A 20,118-nucleotide genomic window follows, 5' to 3' on the forward strand; every position below is an offset into this window, starting at 1 on the left:
AGAGACAAGTAAGAAAGTTAACTTATAGAGAAGATCACAGAACATAATAACCTAGGTAAAAATATAATGTGTTATAATGTATGCATTAAGATGTACGACGGTATACAAATAGCATGTTTGTAAGGTATTTTTATTTTATATCAAGAAGCTTGAAAAAAAAGAGTGAAGAAAGAGATATTTTCAAGTTAAAGATGTTTTGCCCTTGATAATGAGTATAATTACAAGTTTTCCCTTGGTCGTCCTCAACTCTCTTTTCTATATAGTAGAAATATATGTGTATATATATATATATATATATATATATATATATATAATTTTGGAATACTTCAATGACAAACATAGTAATGTCTTGACTCAAAACTCTACTGTAGAAACGAGAGACAATCTATGACGTATATGTAGTGTCGCGGAGACAAATTAAAACACATTCCTTTTAGCCCAATACTAACATACTTACATGAAAATCGTTATTAAGATATAAACTTTGTATAATTAGCACATTATAAATCTTTTAAGATCAAGAATCAAAAGAGTTGGACAAGTTTCCTATGTACGCGCCACTATCTAAGCCCTATAAAGGGTCAGTTAGCTCCACACGTATTTCTTTTACATCGAATTTAGGTCATCAACTATGCATATACTAGCTAATTAGCGTCATATATATTATATGTATTTGAGATATACTAATCGAGCTTCAAGCTGTTTGGTCTTCACTTCAGTAGTTGAGCTCCATCATATATGTAAGCCTCTGAAATTCATAAGGTCCCTCTCGCTTTCGTACATCAGTAGCCGAGGGTCTTAATATGTTCTTTCTTTTGCTTTATTATTATTTCTCTAAAATTAATATTAATACTTGATCTTCTCAAGTAATTATGAGGATAATAACTACTAATTGTTGTGAATAAGTAATCTGTATAAACCAATATTTTGCAGTCTGCATGACCAAAAGGCCAGTGGATCAGTCCATCATCCATCTTCTTGTAAACATTGCTCTTGATGAACGGATGATTCAGTAGCATCTTTGTATTCCATCTCCAATTATGATCCGTCTTCCTTCGCTACATTAGGTAGTCGTTTGGCCATGAAAATTTTCCACTTTTTTCTGGAGAATTATTTCACTTTAGTGAAAAAAGTAAAAACTCTACGTATTTGGAAAAGTGAAAACAACTTTAATTTATATTCATGGCCAACTCCAACTCCAACTCCAACTCCAACTTTGGAAAATTATGATTTTCATGGCCAGACGAGGGATAGATATATTATCCAGTATCTCCGGTTCTTCATGTGCAATCTTGAAATCTAATTCATTTCTATTTGACATTTCAACCATAGCCGTCTCCCGGTGTTCATCTTTACCACAATGCATCCAAGAGCCTAAATATCAACGACTTTACTGTGTATCCCAACAACAACAACAACAACAAACCCAGTGTAATCCCACAAAGTGGGGTCTGGGGCTACTGTGTATCCCACACACTAAAAATTTTGTAGATGCGTATAACAGTCTCTTTACGATGATAATGCTTCTTATTTTGGGTTGTCACCCAAATTAGCCAACTTTACATCCGCAATATAATATCATCCGTGAGAAGTTTTAGATCACGATGGATAACCCCTTTACGATAAACATGAGAAATCTCGTCTAAGATATGAAAAGCATACTACGTTGCCTTTGATTCTCCCAGCATTGTCTTTGACTTAGTATTAGACTTTGGATTAAATCATGTAAAGTCATACTGGTAGCATACTCGAGAAAGAGGTTAGAAGTGTGCTTACCGTTTTCGACGCTTACATCTTTATCGAAGCTCTTAACTATGTACATACTCTGACTCTCTCAAGGCATGCAATATTTGTCCTTCCGCTTGGAGCGAAGATGAATGTCCAACTTTCGCGGATTTCACAGCTGCAAATAATATAAACAATGAATAGTTTAGCGTTAATGGTGTGGCAAGAGATACCATTTTGTAAGAACTAGCGCCCAACACCTTAAGCTTTTTCTAGTACATACATTCTTGATTGATGAGTTTTTCTTAGCTACATTAAACCCTAGTTAGGTTTTTTAGGTTCGATCAATTAGTTTTCATGCCTAAATGGCTTTGGAATTTACAATGTGTGTGCGGTTGGTTTTCCTAATGTTATTCTACTTGGAAATGAGTTAAGTCTCAGCTCATAATCATAAGAAATTCGGTAGATTAAATTGAGATCTAAGTTATGTGCCTTTTACTATTATTTTCTTTATTTATATTAAATAATTAAACAATAACAACAACTATAGTCAATATATTCCCACAAAGTGAGGTCTAGGGAGGGTTAAGTGTATGTAGTCCATACCACTACCTCAGAGGTGAGATAGAGAGTATTTCTAATAGACCCCGGCTCACGACAAAAACAGGATAGAAAAGATACTTGATGAATAGATGCTCAAAATTAAGGTTAAAAATTTTAGTTAGAAAGCTCTCAGACACGTCTTTTGAGGTAACTTTTTAGAGGCCCCTTCTGGGCCTCTAGAATCCTTTTTTTCGGCGATATTCGATCGCCGGAACAACCCTTTATTCCTTTCCTTCCTTAATCGTCGTTATTTTTTCATAATCCTTTTATAGACAGGGGGGTGATAACATTTACTTTGCAGTGGGCTTCAAGTCATAAGATGTTACTAGTGTGGTTTCTAGAGCAGAAACATGGTATGAATGGGTTGAAAGAGGAAGCAATATGATAACAGGAATGAGTCGGTCAGAAGACTATGGAGTGGCTGGTTTACGCACTCAATGAGTCATCAAAAGGTCTTGGGAACTTAGTACGCAGGTGGAAGGTCCGTGATCACTACTTAGAGTTTTTCTGTTTAAGAAATCACAACAAATTTGGCCGCCATATTAGCATTATAAATATGCAGGGTAAGAGGAGAGGAGTTATCATCATCCCTGAATGGTCATTGAACTCTGGATGGATAGATATTGCAACCAACAACAACAATAACAAACCCAGTGTATTCCCACTTAGTGAGGTCTGGGGAGGGTAAGATGTACGCAGTCCATACTTCTACCTCTAAAGAAGTAGAAAGGCTGTTTTCGATAGACCCCCGGCTCGAGACACGGAATACTAAACAAATTCATAGTAAAGCATGGAACAAGATGGCATAACATAAATACGACACCCACAAGTAATAGTAAACAGTAAACAGAGAAAAGTAAACAGATTCGTAATAAAGCATGAAACAAGGTATCATAACAAGAATAATACCCCCACCAAGTAATTCCCTACACTAGCGACCCAAACTGACCCTAGCCTTCTACCCTAATTCGCGTCCTCCAGATCTTTCTATCTAGGGTCATGTCCTCAGTGAGCTGTAATTGCTCCATGTCCCACCTAATCACCTCTCCCCAGTACTTTTTCGGTCTACCCCTACCCCGCCTAAAACCATCCAAAGCTAGCCTCTCACACCTACGAACCGGGGCATCCATGCCCCTCCTCATCACGTTTCTGAACCATCTCAATTGAACTTCTCACATCTTATTCTCCACTGGAGTCACACCAACCTTCTCCCTGATAGTCTCATTCCGAACTCTATCCCCCCTAGTCAGCCCACACATCCAACGCAACATCCGCATTTCCGCCACCTTCATTTTTTGAATGTGGGAGTTCTTAACTGGCCAACACTCTGTGCTCCATACAACATGGCCGGACGGACTGCCACCCTGTAGAATTTGCCTTTAAGCTTGGGCGACACCTTCTTGTCACACAACACCCCCGAAGCGAGCTTCCACTTCATCCATCCCGCCCCAATACGGTGCGAGACATCCTCGTCAATCTCACAGTTACCCTGAATCACAGACCCGAGATATTTGAAACTATCCCTCTTACATACCACCTGTGATTCCAACTTTACTACCACCTCATTCTCCAGCCTCACGTCATTAAACTTGCATTCCAAATACTTTGTCTTGCTCCTACTCAACCTGAACCCTTTAGACTCAAAAGTTTGTCTCCACACCTCTAATTTATCATTCACACCCCCCGCGTCTCATCAATCAAAACTACATCATCTGCAAAAGGCATACACTAAGGCGCCGCGTCAACACATCCATCACCAAAGCAAACAAAAAGGGACTAAGAGTAGATCCCTGATGCAATCCTGTCAAGACAATGAAATGCTCTGAGTCTCCTCCCGCCGTCCTCACCTGAGTTTTAGCTCCCTCATACATGTCCTTAATTGCTCTGATATATGCCACCGGGACTCCACTCACCTCCAAGCATCTCCAAAGCACCTCTCTGGGGACTTTTAAGTATGCCTTCTCTAAGTCGATAAACACCATGTATAAGTCCTTCTTCCTTTCCTTATACTGTTCCACCAGCCTCCGTACCAGGTGAATTGCCTCCGTCGTCGAGCGGCCAGGCATAAATCCAAACTGGTTCTCCGAAATAGACACTATCCGTCTCAGCCTCACCTCGACCACTCTCTCCCAAATCTTCATAGAGTGACTCAATAACTTAATACCCCTATAGTTATTGCAACTCTGAATGTCACCCTTGTTCTTATAAAGAGGGATCATTGTACTCCACCTCCAAGCCTCGGGCATTTTCACTGTCTTGAAAATTCCGTTAAATAATTCAGTCAACCACCTTAAACCAGCCTCGCCAGAAAACTTCCAAAAATCCACAGGTATCTCATCATGCCCCATCGCCCTACCCTTCGCGTCCTGCGAACAGCCTCTCTAACCTCCTCTACCTTAAAACGTCTACAATAACTAAAATCCCGACACTCCTCTGAGTGCTCCAGCTCCCCTAACACAATGTCATTCAAGAGCCTATGAAAATACGACTGCCATCTATTCTTAATGTGGCCGTCCTCCACCAACACTGTACCGTCCTCCCCCTTAATGCACTTCACCTGTTCGAGGTCACGACCCTTCCTCTCCCTAGCCTTAAGCAAGTCTAAACAACTTTTTTTCCCGTCCTTTCTCCTGTAACCCCGCATACTAGTTCTCAAATGCTGCCGTCTTAGCCGCCGTAACTACTAAATTAGCCTCCTTCCTAGCTAACTTGTACTCTTTCCTGTTTACCCGCTTCTCTTCTTCGTCCTTACTCTCAACCAACTTAGCATACGCCCCTTTCTTGGTCTTCACTTTTTTCTTAACCTCTTCATTCCACCACCAATCCCCCCGATGATGCCCGGCCTGGCCCCTAGAAACACCCAACACGTCACTAGCATTCTCCCTGATGCACCTAGCCACCCTATCCCACATACTATCCACGTCTCTCCTACACTCCCACACCTCTATTCCCGCCAACTTCTCCCCTATCTCCCACTCATTCACTAGCGTCAAACCATCCCACTTAATTCTAGGTCTACACTCCTCACCCCTTCTCTTCCTATCCTTCTTTATACCCAAATCCATAACCAAGAGCCTATGCTGGGTCGAAAGTCTCACTCGGGATGACCTTACAGTCCTTACACAACACCCTATTCCCTTTCCTAAGCAAAAAAAAGTCAATTTGGGTCTTGGCTATTGCGCTTCGGAAGGTGATCAGGTGATCGTCCTTCTTCGGGAAGCCCGAGTTCACCACCACCAGCCCAAAGGACCTCGCAAAATCCAATAAAGTAGCCCCCTCTTCATTTCTTTCCCCAAAACCAAAACCACCATGCACATTATCAAAGCCTCCCGGTAACGCCCCGATGTGCCCATTGAAATCTCCTGCTACAACAATCTTCTCCGAGCTAGGCACGCTTCTCACCACCTCATCCAAAGCCTCCCAAAACCACATCTTCTCTTCCCCATCAAAGCCCACTTGCGGCGCATAAGCATATTGCAACCAAAATAATGATTTACATTAATGCTAAGTCCAGAAGGTAGTCAAAGTACTACACAAAGAAATAGAGGGGGGCTTATTACACTCAGACATTGTCAGTAACAATAAATGGGCTACAAGATAAATAAATGCTGCAAGGTTCCAACACAAAGGGAACTTACTAATTATTTCAGGTGCTGCAACAAGAATACAAAACGAGCTGCTAGCAAAAAGCGTGGTTGGAAGTTTCCCCGAGGAGAATCCAAATGTCACATTGTTGGAAATTCGCCAATGGGCTACGAACACTTGGAAGCACAACCATGGCATCAACATTTACGACATGGGGCAAAATCTGTTTCTCTTCGTGTTCCCGAACAAAACTAACGCAGATCACATTGTGAAATGTAATTGGTTCTGGAAATCTCACAAAATCAATCTATAGTGGTGGTCACCGACTTCAAACTCCATAGACGAAAGGCTGGACCAGGTCTTGATTAGAATAGTAGGATTACCCCTCCAATTGTGGTCTCAGAAAGTTTTACGCGAGGTTCAGTCCCAAAATCAGTAGAGTTGGTCCATGAAGGATTGACTTTCAAAGTCCAATTCTAGGTTGAGGCACCGACAAGAGTGATTTCTGATTAGCGTGAAGTACTTTCAAAGACCTGATAGTCTAAAGAAGAGACTGGATATTAATGGGATGGAGGACAACTAGGGTTTACAGAATTGTCAGGGCACGTGGATTCGTTTGCTGACTCAGCTATTTTGAATGTGCTTGCTATTCTAGCACGTGGGCCTGCATGTTAGGCTGAGTTTAATTTAATTGCCCTTCAAAAGAGAAGTAGGCCAACAAACAGGAGCAATAAATTGGGCCCAGACCTGCTTGCCCAATGCATGACTGGTGGGCCTGTTAATTTAAATACTTTTGCTCCTTTAATTGATCCTTTTGCAGCTGAACTGGAGGCAAATAATATAACCTATGCAAAGACACTTGACATTGAAAGAGGAAAAGAAACAGATCATGAATGCAACATGAGCGAAGAAGTTGTTGCCCAAGAATCATGTGATGAAGAAGCATCAAATAAGACATCAGGGAATCCTGAAACTCTATCTCTAGGGATCCCTGACATGCAAGAATTTATCCCACAATGAAGTGAAGGAAATAACTTGAGCTTAACACTAATGGAAGAGTCAGTACCACTTAATCAACATAACACAGAGGAAGGAGCAGACCCAGACTTTGATATTTCAATCTGGATTCGTCAGAACATCATCAAATTTGCCAAGGAATTCGGTGTAGACATCAAGGGGTGCAAGGAGGAAGCAACATTACTTTTTATGAAGATTGACAGCATGAGGCAAAACAACACCGACAAGGAAAAGAGAACTGTGAAATCAACTCCTGCAGTCAAAAGAACCAAAGAACTGAAGAGCCTGGAGTGTAGAAGCAATTTTAGAAGTAATGGTACAAGAAGCAAGGGGGGATACATGATATCAAGTGGTCAATGACTATCAATATTGTGTCATGGAACGTGAGGGGCCTAAACCAGACAAGTAAGAGGTGTACAATTAAGAACTTAATTCACAATTGGAGAGCTGATGTTTATTGCTTTTAAGAGACCAAAATTGAAGGAGATATAAGAACTTTGTGAAAGATTTGTGGGCTAACAGATGGGCAAAATTTGTCCAGCTTGGAGCTAGTGGAACTAGAGGAGGCATATTAATTTTGTGGGATGGGAAAACATGGACGGGAGAAGTAAGTAGTGTGGGAGCGTATTCTATATCTTGTAAGTTCACCGGAAAGGAGCAAGATTTTACTACTGGAAAGGAGCAAGATTTTACTTGGCTTCTCTCAGGCGTTTATGCCCCTAACAATAGAGTAGAAAGAGAAGTGTGGTGGGAAATTGAAGCAGCTAGAGGACTTTTTACTGGCCCTTGGCCCTTGGGTAGTCTGTGGAGATTTCAACACGGTTAGATTTCCTTCTGAAAAGAAGAATTGCTCTAGAATCACAAGGGCAATGACTGATTTTTTTGACTTTATTGAGGATATGAGTTTGTTGGACCCACATCTTGTAGGGGGCAGCTATACTTGGAGGAAAGGGAATAGACACGACATAACAGCCAGACTAGACAAATTTCTAGTATTTGATGAGTGGGACGAGGGGTTTAGAAACATCAAACAATCAATCCTTCACAAGGTTACTTCTGATCAGACACCTGTAAGTGGGAACTGGGAACCGGTAAGGTCGTATTTCAAATTCGAGAATTGGTGGTTGCATACAGAGGTTTTTTTTTTTTTTTTTGGATAGAATCAAAAAATAGTGGAAATCCTTTGCGTGTGGAGGAAGCCATACTACACTCTAGCTTTCAAGTTGAAAGCTCTAAAAGATAAATTGAGAGAGGAGCAAAACTGTCCTAGGAAATCTAGCAATGCAGAAACAAAGTATCCTCAGCCAGCTTGCAGAATTAGAAGAAATACAAGGCCAGAGACCTCTAAGTGAAGCAGAGATTTGTGAGAAATAATGGAGAAAAATATTATTGAATTGTTGTCTCTAAATTATTACATTGAGACCCTATTTATAGACACTACATGCCAATCCTATTCCTAAGAGGACATTACATTAAAATCCCTTTCCAAGTAGAATTCAATATGCTATTCCTATTCTTATTCTAACACTCCCCCTCAAGCTAGTGCATACAAGTCATATGTACTAAGCTTGTCACAAATGTAATTAATACGAGGACTGATGAGGGACTTCGTGAAGATATCTGCAAGTTGATCACTTGACTTCACAAATTTTGTAACAATATCTCCTGAGAGTATCTTTTCTCTGACAAAGTGACAATCAATCTCTATGTGCTTGGTCCTCTCATGGAACACTGGATTAGATGCAATATGAAGGGCTGCCTGATTATCACATACAAGTTTCATCTTACTAGTTTTTCCAAATTTTAATTCTCTCAGCAATTGCTTGATCCAAACCAGCTTGCAAGTTGCTGCAGCCATTGCTCGATACTCTGCTTCGGCACTGGATCGAGCAACCATACTCTGTTTCTTACTCTTTCAGGATACCAAATTACCTCCTACTAAAACACAATATCCAGATGTAGAATGTCTATCAGAGGTTGATCCTGCCCAATCAACATCTGTATATCCAATGATATGCTCATGGCCTCGATCCTCGAAGAGTAGTCCTTTACTTGGAGATGACTTTATATATTGCAAAATTCGAACAGCTGCATCCCAATGACTATCACAAGGGGAAGTCATAAACTGACTTACAACACTCGCAGGAAAAGATGTCAGGTCTAGTCACTGTGAGATAATTCAACTTTCCAACCAACCGCCTATACCTTCCAAGATCACTGAGTGACTCCCCCTGTCCTGGCAGTAATTTAACATTTGGATCCATAAGAGTGTCAATGGGTCGACATCCCATCATTCCTGTTTCGTCAAGAATATCTAAAGCATACTTGAGTTGAGAAATAACAATACCTGAGCTGGATTGAGCAACCTCAATCCCTAGAAAGTATTTCAATCTGCCAAGGTCTTTAGTCTGAAAATGCTGAAAGAGATGTTGCTTCAATTAAGTGATACCATCTTGATCATTGCCGGTAATAGCAATATCGTCAACATAAACCACCAAATAAATACACAAATTTGGTTCAGAATGATAAAACACTGAATGATCAGCTTCACTACGAATCATGCCAAACTCCTGAATAACTGTGCTAAACTTTCCGAACTAGGCTCGAGAGGATTGTTTCAAACCATAGAGTGACTTACGCAATCGACATACAAGGTTACTAGACTCCCCCGAGCAACAAAATCAGGTGGTTGCTCCATATAAACTTCTTCCTCAAGATCACCATGCAGAAAAGCATTCTTAATGTCCAATTGATAAAGAGGCCAATGACTAACGGCAATCATAGAGAGAAAAAGACAGACTAATGCTATTTTAGCCACGGGAGAGAAAGTGTCACCATAATCAAGCCCAAATATCTGTATATATCCTTTGGCAACAAGGCGAGCCTTCAGCCGATCAACCTGACCATCTGGACCAATTTTAATTGTATAAATCCAACGACAACCAACAGTAGATTTACCTGCAGGAAGGGAAACAAGCTTCCAAGTACCACTCGTATGTAAAGCAGACATCTCATCAATCTTAGCCTGTTTTCATCCTGAATGGTAAAGTGCTTCACCTGTAGTCTTAGGAATGAAAATAGAGGACAAAGATAATACAAAAGCATAATGAGGTGATGACAAACAATGATAACTCAAGAAAGTATAGTGTGGGTTAGCATTAAGAGTGGATCTTATACCTTTTTGAAGTGCAACTGATTGACTAGGAAGAGGCAGGTCCACAGTAGGGGAAGCGTCAGTCGCAGGACATGAATCATCTGGGACTGATACTGGACGTGGGCGCCGGTGATAAGTCAAAAGTGGTGGCACTGTGGCTGGAGATGGAGAAGTAACCGTAGATTCCTCAAAGATTAGTGTGGGTAAGACTGGAGGTATGGGTAAAACCTCAGAGATATTAAGATGATCAGAAGATGTATAGTAAGGTTGAGATTCAAAAAATGTGACATCAACGGACATAAGGTAGCGACCCAGATCAGGTTAATAGCATCGATACCCTTTTTGAACTCGAGAGTAACCAAGAAAGACACATTTGAGAGCACGAGGGGGTAATTTGTCTTTTCCTGGGACTAAGTTATGAACAACACATCTGCTCCCAAAAACACGAGGTGGGATAGAGTAGAGATGTGACTGAGGAAATAGTATGGAACGGGGAACCTTAGTCTGGATCGAAGATGATGGCATTTTGTTAATGAGATAGCAAGATGCGAGGACCGCATCGCCCCAAAAACGCAGTGGAACATGGGATTCAATGAGAAGAGTGCGAGCAGTCTCAATGAGATGTGTATTTTTTCTTTCTGCTATATCGTTCTGCTGAGGGGTGTATGGACATGATGTTTGGTGAATGATTCCTTGATGAGTCATAAACTCTTGAAACTGGGAGGATAAGTATTCTAAGGCATTATCACTACGAAAAGCACGAATAGAAACATCAAATTGATTTTGTATTTAAGCACAACAACTTTTGAATATAGAGAATAACTCGGAACGATCTTTCATTTAGTAAACCCAAGTACATCTTGAAAAATCATCGATGAAAGTAACAAAGTAACGAAATCCTAATGGTGAACTGACTCTACTAGGACCCCAAATATCGGAATGAACTAATGAGAAAATAGACTCTGAGCGACTCTCAATACTACGTGAAAATGTAGCACGGGTGTGTTTCCCAAGTTGACACGACTTAATCTAATGTGGATAGACTAGACAAACTAGGCACTATCTTTTGTAGCTTGGATAGACTAGGATGTCCCAAACGTTTGTGAATAAGGTTGGGAGGATCTGTAATGGAGCATCCTGTGAAGGAATTTGAAGCGGTAAGATGGTAAAGGCCTTGTGATTCATGTCCTATGCCAATTGTCTATCCCGTTTTGCGGTCCTGCATTAGAAAAGAATCATAAAAAAAAGTTAGACTACAATCAAGGGCATGTGTCAAACGACTAATAAATGCAAGATTAGAAGGACAACCAGGGACATAAAGAACAAAGTCTAGAGTGACAGAAGATAGGGGTTTGGCTTGTCCAACTCCTTTTGGCTCTGTTCGAATTCCATTAGCTAAAGTAATAGCTGGAAAAGATTGTGAATAAACAATATCAGACAAACGTGATTTATCACCAGAAATATGATCAGAAGCACCTGAGTCCACAACCCATGATCCAAAGTTAGGAGATTCTGCAGTTGAGGCTATTGGTAGAAATATATGCTTACTTGCCTGATACTGAAGATACTCATTATATTCCTTGTCAGATAAATACACCCGTTGATCACCTTTGGTGTTAGACTGAGCAATATGAGCATTTTTAGTTGGTCGACCATGCAAAGAATAGCATATTCCACGAGTATGTCTAAGCCTATTACAATAACTACACTTAGGTCTAGAATAACATACGCCACGAGTGTGTCCAAGCCTTTTACAATAACTACACCTAGGACGAGATCTTCCAAATCGATCTTCCCCTCGTCGATTCTTCATGGACTGTGACGTTTGATTTTCTGATCTTCTCATTTAAGGGCTCAGATTTAATCATAGGACTTGAATTTCTAATTTCAATATTTTTTGAGCAAAAAAAAAAATATCATGCCCAAAAGATATCTTGGGAATTTGACTTGAAAATCCCAAGAACCGGATCTGAATTTCTGAAAAAAAAATCCCCGAAAAAAAATTGATGTTGCCGAAATTAGGGTTTCGACGGTCAGAATCTCAAAATAATTGTTGGAATCTGGAAAGGAGCAAGTGGTCGGAGTCAGAATAGACCGGCGACCCCAACCAAAAAAGAAACAACTCAAAAATCGACCGGAGACGGGCTCATGCGCCGGCGCGTGACGCAGATCTCGCCAGAATTTTTGGATTTCGGCTGACGTGTGGCGGCGCATGGAGGGTAATTTTTCGGCGGTTTTCATCGGGTTTTTGTCGCTTGATCTTTTCGATCCTTTTGGTGGTGTTGTATTTTTCACTCAACCCACAAAATAAAAATTGACCCGAATTAGTCATCGGAATTGACGTACGGTGACTGAGTTATCTTGTCTGATATTTCTAACCTGCTTTGATACCATGTGAGTAATAATGGAGAAAAATATTATTGAATTGTTGTCTCTAAATTATTACATTGAGACCCTATTTATAGATACTACATTCCAATCCTATTCCTAATAGGACACTACATTACAATCCATTTCCAAGTATAATTCAATATGCTATTCCTATTCTTTTCTAACAAGATTCATGTGAAAGCTGGACTCCTAATTGAGTTGAAAATATAGCCACGCACGAGGAGATAACATGGAGGCAAAGATCAAGAGTTAATTGGTTAAAATAGGGAGACAACAAAACCAAGTTCTTCCACAGAACTGCTAACTCACATAGAAGATATAACAACATTGATGAGCTAAATGTGGGTGAAGAAGCTGTTAGAAATCCTGAAGCTATAAAAAGGGAAGTTGTCGACTTTTACCAGAAATTATATTTAGAGATTTAGAGACTGAGGTATGGAGACCTTCTGGTGGTTGCAGGGAAGGCAATAAATCTCTGAGGAAGATAATCTATTGTTGCAGGAAGACTTTAGCATCCAGGAGATTTGGGAATGCGTGAAACTATGTGCTGGAGACAAAGCTCTTGGGCCGGGTGGATACACCATGACATTTTATGTCCACTGTTGGGAGGTAGTAAGTGAGAAGGTAGTTGCTGCAATTCAAAATTTCCACGAGAGATGTGTTTTTGAATAGAGTTTCAACTCTACTTATGTGACTTTAATCCCCCCAAAAAATGGGTGCAAAAGAGTTAACAAATTTCAGGCCCATTAGCCTAATTGGTAGTGTGTATAAAATCATTTCTAAGTTGCTAATAGAAAGACTCAAAAAAGTGATGCACAAGTTGTTGGATACTCAACAGCTAGCATTCATCAAAGGAAGGAAGACAAATAATGGATGCCATCCTTATGGCAAATGAGTGTGCGGACTCAAGAATGAGAAGTAATGTTCCAGGCATCATTCTCCTCTGCAATGTACCAAAATCTTATGACCATCTTAATTGGAATTTCCTGCTGAAGACCCTATCAAAAAGGGGTTTTGGTGGTAGATGGTTAAGATGGGTGAAATTTTATATAAGCACTGTGAAATTTTCTATGTTAATTAATGGTTCTCCTACTGGATTTTTCTCTTCCCAGAGAGGTTTAAGACAAAAGACAAGGGGACCCTTTGTCCCGTTTCTTATTCATCATTGCGATGGAGGGGCTGAATGATATGCTGAAAATTGCCCAAGAAAAATCCTGGCTGAAAGGTTTCAAAGTTGCAAATAGATTGGGGATTGACATGGAGATCACTCACTTGCAGTATGCCGATGATACACTGATTTTCTATGATGCTAATAGAGAGCAACTTATGATGCTCCGGATCATTTTTGTCCTCTTTGCGACAATTTCAAGATTACACATTAATTGGAATAAAATCTTCTTGTAACCCGTTAATGAAGTGACTGACCTATCTTCTTTGGCTAGGACCCTCGGGGGTAGGATTGGTGAACTACCAACTATATACTTGGGTATGCCACTGGGAGCCAAAAGTAGGTCCACAGATATATATGGAATGGGGTGGTGGAGAAATGCGAAAGAAGAATTGGGAACTGGAAAAACCAATACCTCTCTTTGAGGGGAAGACTAACACTTATTAACAGTGTTTTGGATTCCATGCCTACTTACATGATGTCTCCTTTCCCTACTCCTAATGGTGTTATTTAGAGACTCGATGCTCTAAGAAGAGTTTTCTCTGGGAAGGAAATAGTGAAACCAAAAAAATTCACTTGGTCAAGTGTGTGACACTTTGATCAGTAGTAAACATGCTGGCGGACTAGGGATAAGGAATTTAAAAACCCAAAACCAATGCCTTATGATGAAATGGCTTTGGAGATTTGCATCCGGTGAGCAGGCTTTATGGAAGGAGATAATCAAACTGAAGTATGAAATGGATGGTCACTAGCACTTACGGAGTCGGCCTTTGGAGAGCTATTAGGAACTTATGGCCAAAATTAAGAGAAAACTGCAGTATAAAGATGGAAAATGGCATCAAGGTTTTCTTTAGGGACAATAGATGGCTGGAGCAACGCACATTAAAAGATATATTTTCTGATATTTACATCCTCAACCATCAACAAAATGCCACTGTCGCAGAGGTCCGTTCAAACCAGCGATGGAATTTGAACTTTAGAAGACCATTAAATGATTGGGAGATTCAAAGTTTAGTAGAGTTTCTTACAATTTTGGAGTAATTCAAAGGAACAACTACTTCACAAGATAGTTTGATTTGGCGGAATCACAACCAAGGCAGATTCAATACTAAGGAGGCCTATATGAAGTTCAATACTTTCAACAATCAAGTTGGTAGCTGGCCCTCGAAACTAATTTGAAAAGTAAAAATCCCCCTTAAAGTTTCATGTTTTACTTGGTTATTGGCTAAATAGACAATGCTACCAAGGAAAATCTAATGAAAAGAGGGTTTCAATCCGAATCCAATATGTTTCTTCCTATGCGAAGAAGTGGAGAAACAGTCACTCATCTCTTTCTACACTGTAGGATCACTTGCTATTTGTGGAAAATCTTTATCAACATGAAGGGACTGAACTGGGTGATGCCAAAGAGGATAGTACAGACTCTGAAAATCTGGAGCAGCTATGCTAGTTTCTCTGGTCATAAAGAAAGATGGAAAACCGTACCTGCATGCATTTGGTGGTCCGTGTGGAAAGAAAGAAATTTCAGATGCTTCAAGAACAAGTGCAACAACATTCGGAAGATGAAGATGAATTGCATAGTTTTATTTCATTTTTGGTGTAAACAGGAGTACATGGAAGATCTAGAATCAGTTATGGATGTTTTAGGCTCATTATAAGTTTTTGCTATAGGGTTGAAGGTCTTTCTGTTACTCTCCTACAATTGTAATTATGGAAACCTGTAACATGTGGCAGGTTTGACTGTTTTGGAATAGAAAACAAATTGTTACCTTCTCAAAAAAGATTCTTGATGATATTATTATTTGTTTTAAATAATAAGTGTAAAAATTATTGAAAATCTTACCTGTAATAACCTTTAGTGATACTTGATGATATAAATTTTTTCCAGTAGTGAATACTTGTTGAATTATGACATGACAATGGATTTAACTCATTCCCAAATAGAATAACATAAGGAAAACAAACTGAACTAATTCAATATCTATACATTATTAATATCTAATGTAAGAAGCCATTTAGGCATCAAAACCTACTCACCAAACCTAGCTAGGGTTCCAGCTTAGCTAAGAAAAAACTCATCCACTAAGAAAGTATAGTATGTACTGGGAAAACCTTAAAAGTGTTGGGCTCTGGTTCTTACGATATGGTGTCTCTTGCTATGCCGTTAATGAAATACTGTCCCAGTTTACATTATTTGGAGTCAGAAGTTACTCATTTATTTTCGCTCTGAAAGGAAGGACAAATATTGATTGCGTTGAGAGGTTTGGAATACGTAGTTGAGTGCTTCTGGAAGATGTTGGAGTCGAAAATGGAAAGCACACTTACAACCTCATGCTCAAGTATGCTGCGGGTGGAACTTTGCATGAGTTTATTCAGAAATATAATAATTTGAAGATGATGCTTGGAGAATTGGAGGCTGTATAATATGCTTTTCAGATCCTAGCAAGGATTCTCATGTTCATCGCAGAGGGTGTTATACCTACAGTTATATCCTCCATAGGTGTAGTAGATGGTGGTGCGTAGGCGTCGTCCTGTGACCGAAATATTTATGATCAGGTCTAGCTCTTTTAATTCTTAATTATATTTAAAAAGATTTATACCTGTTGAGTTAGTTCTACATAGCTAGTTACTGAAGATATATCCTAATGTATCTTATGTTATTCTTGATCTAAGAAGGGATGCATTTTGTCTCCAATGTATAGTGTGACTTTCTTAAAATTTTTGTTTATTGGGTAGTATATAGTTTTCTAGTCATTTGGTATTTTAAGAAAAGGACTCATATATGCATTTAGTAGTAAATTTTAATTTGCGCTTTAGTTTTCCCTTGAATCAATTTACTTATTTAATTCTCAGGCAGTGAGCTCCATGCTAAGACTGGCAACGGAATCGGAAAATTCCGTTCTGGTCCGTCAACTCTGTTTCCGGTTTGGTTCCGGTACCGGTAACACAACGGTACCGGTATATCGGTACCCAATGGTCCGGAATACGGTACCGGTGCGAAACCTCAAAAAATGCCGGTATTTTCAGTACCGGTTCCGGTTGACCGATTCCGGTCCGTCGACTACAATAGCCACTTATTTGCTTTCCATTATCAGTGATCATTCTTCTAACATATTTATGTTAGTTTCTGTCCACAATGACTATTAATGGTGTTAGAATAATTTTTGCCTTTTTTTTTTTTTTTTTTAATTAGGTTGGTATAAGATTCGACTGGCAACGACTCTTTTGGCCGTTGCAAATGTAGCCCTTGCCACAAAACACCCCCCTCTCCCAATTACCCCACACCACCCTTTAAAATTTTCACTATAAATATCCTCCATTTCAATTCTTTTTCCACACAAATATTCTCAATTCTCATATTCTCTCTTAATATTCTCACATTCTCTCTAAATATTTATAATTATTATATTAGTTGGAGTTGAAGATTTTTTTGAAGATATTACAAGTTTCAATTATCATCTTTTAATTTCGACATTTGGTATACGTCTGCTTTTACGCAGACGTTTGGTATATTAATTTTTTAATTTATAATATTTGTAGTGCTTGTTTTAATATTTTAATTTTAATTATGGATTCCGGAAAAAATAGTAGTGGTAAAAAACCGATCTTTGGTAAGGTTTTTCGTAGAAATAAAAAAAGTAAGGCTACTACTAGTTCATTACCGCTTGGATTTAATGAAACTTCTTTGTCACAGCCTAATGATTTCGACGTTGGTATCGGTATGGAATTAGATCATGAGACCCTAAGTAGGCGTTATGATAATTTTGAGGAAGACTTACCGGAAGAAGATGATATAGAAGAACAAGAGTTAGGTGATACCCCTACCCCTACTAGTCCGGTTACGGAATTATCGAAACATGGTGAAGAACTTCCCCTTTACCGGAATTTACTAGGGCCAAAGATACCGAACGTACTAAAAGGTCTTTAATTTGGAAATTTATGGAGCATGATAGGGTAAAAAGTACTGCTACTTGCAATAAATGCAAGTATGTTTTTAAACATTTGATCGGGGGGAAAAAATGGCGGGACAGGGTTGCTAAGTTCGCATTTGATGAAATGTAATAAAAAATTTATTCGTCTAAAAAATGAGGCTAAGGCAAAAAAGATGGTACACCATTTGTGCATGAATCTGTAGGAGGTAATATGGTTCAAACACGTTTAGACATGTTTAAACCGGCTGGCCCAAGTTCATCATCGACCTATAGTGAAGATGTAGATAGAGAAGAACTAGCGAAAATGGTTGCTGCTATGGGTTTGTCTTTTAGTTTTCCTTCGCACCCCGGTTTTATTCATTATATTCAACGAGTATATAATCCCTCTTTTAAAGGTTTTTCACGAAATACAATTAAAAATGATATTTTTAAATTTCAAGCTGAACATTGTCATTTTCTTCGTTGCTTATTTGACAAATTTGATGGTAGAATATCTGTTACTTCTGATATGGGTCGTAGTGTCGTCGGTAATGATTATTTTACTCTCACGGCTCATTGGATTGATCACGATTGGAACATGCAAAAAAGAATTATTGCTTATAAATATGTTGACGAGTCTAAAACCGGTATGTATATAGCTAGTACAATAACGTAGAGCATGAAATATTTTAGATTTATTGGTAAACCTATGGCATGCACATTAGATAATGCTTCTAATAATTTGAAAGCTATTGACGAGTTAAAAACTAGATTATGGCCTATGGATGAAGATCATTTTCATGTTAGATGTACGACACATATTTTAAATTTAATAGTACATGATGGTGTTTATTTGTTTGGATATTTGTTTGGAAATGGTTGTTGTAAAGTTCGAATTGCTTGTAGTTATATTTTCAAAAATAAAAGAAGGAAAGTAATCAATGATTATAAATATAAATGTAAACAATGTGAGCTTCCATATAGAAAAGTTCCAAAAGAAATTCCTATTAGATTGAATTCTTTGTTTCAAACTCTTAAAGTTGCTTTTATATATCGTAAACCTATACAATTAGTTTATAATTCTTATAATGAGGATGTTAATTTAATACTAGATGAAGATGATTGGACTGAAGTAGAAGAACTTTGTAAATTTTTGAAAACTTTTCACCAAGCTACGTCCTAGGACTGTGTGCATAAGTATCTTTGGTATGTGAGTGTATGTTGCTACTAGGTGGGTGTCCTATTCCCTTTTTCCTAGTTCCTATTTTCTCTTTTAGTGTTGCCCTTATTTCTCTTATTTTTCGTATTTCGCTGATTTTCATTTTTATTGTTTTCTATTCCTTATTTCTGTTATGTCATCCAACTCCTCGTTTACTAAGCATTATCTTGAGCCGGGGGTCTATCGGAAATAATCTCTCTACTTCTTCGAGGTAGCGGTATGGTCTGCGTACATCTTACCCTCCCCAGACCTCGCTTTGTGGGAATACACTGAGTTTGTTGTTGTTTTCATCAAGCTACGAACACAATATCTGGTAAATATACTCCAACTATTTCTTCTGATTTAGTAACTATTACTGCTATTTCTAGAGTACTTGCTGAATATAAAAAATTATGCCCTTACAAAGAGGCAATTGAAGCTATGTTTGATAAATTTTAAAAATATTATTTTTCTATTCCACAAATTTTTTTGACAACTAATTTATTCAACCCTTTTTATAAAGAACATGGTACAGTGATGCTGGTTAAAAAATTATACAACAATTTAGAAATTGGACCTCATGAAACCCCATCAGTTGACACTCGTTGTGCTAGCATAGTACCTAAAGCTAGGAGTTTATATAACTTGTATCAAGTTGTGGAACAAAATATTGGGCCGATCGAACCTCCTACTTCTAGACGTAGATATGATGATTTAGATGACGAGATGGGCGAAGAACTTGGTCTTCAATGTTGTAGGAGTAATGATTTTGATTCATCTCTTTCGCAGGATCGGGAAAGTATTAGAGATGAAACTGGAAAACAACTTTTATCATGGTGGAAGACCCCCGTATCAGACAATTTTCAAAACTTTCAAGGATGGTTCGAGATTTGCTATCAACTCAAGCTTCTTCAGTTGCTTCGGAGTAAGCTTTTAGCGCAGGAAGATTTATTATAGGAGATCATCGATATTCGTTAGCAAGGGATAGTTTGGAGATTTTGGTATTATTTAGAGGTTTAGAGATTGGATCAATGCCGAACGAAGAAATTTTGGGCTCCCCAAATTACCATCCCATGTTGAAGACGAAATAGATGAAATTTTTGAAGAAAATAGTGATGATGGAATGGAAGCAATGGAGCAACAAGGAAAAAGACCAATTTCGGAAGATTTATCCGCTGCAGAAATAGAAAGTTACGCCAAAAATATTATAGACAATTTAGATATTAATATGATTCTACAATAGAGATCTAATTCAAACAGAACCCTTCCTGGAAGGTGGCTGCGTAGATTAGATTTTCTTTTAATATCTTTGTAATAAATGTGCAGCGTATGAAATTTGAATAAATATAACGGCTATTCGCCTAAT

General features: G+C 38.7%; 1 protein-coding gene across 2 annotated transcripts in view; it reads left to right on the forward strand.

The window, feature by feature from the left end:
• The window catches only part of LOC107845589 (vesicle-associated protein 1-2), a 39,174-nt gene that overhangs the window by 15,737 nt on the left and 3,319 nt on the right, over positions 1 to 20,118 (forward strand). Inside the window, exon 7 of one of the 2 annotated variants that reach the window (XM_016690003.2) lies at positions 19,542 to 19,677. The exons of the other annotated variant lie outside the window; for it this stretch is intronic. Within the exon in view, the coding sequence (XP_016545489.2) occupies positions 19,542 to 19,677 (136 nt within the window). The remainder of the gene's footprint in view (positions 1 to 19,541; positions 19,678 to 20,118) is intronic. 2 annotated transcript variants of the gene reach the window in all.

Source organism: Capsicum annuum, chromosome 10, assembly GCF_002878395.1.
Source record: "Capsicum annuum cultivar UCD-10X-F1 chromosome 10, UCD10Xv1.1, whole genome shotgun sequence".
In the NCBI taxonomy this organism is placed as follows: domain Eukaryota; kingdom Viridiplantae; phylum Streptophyta; class Magnoliopsida; order Solanales; family Solanaceae; genus Capsicum; species Capsicum annuum.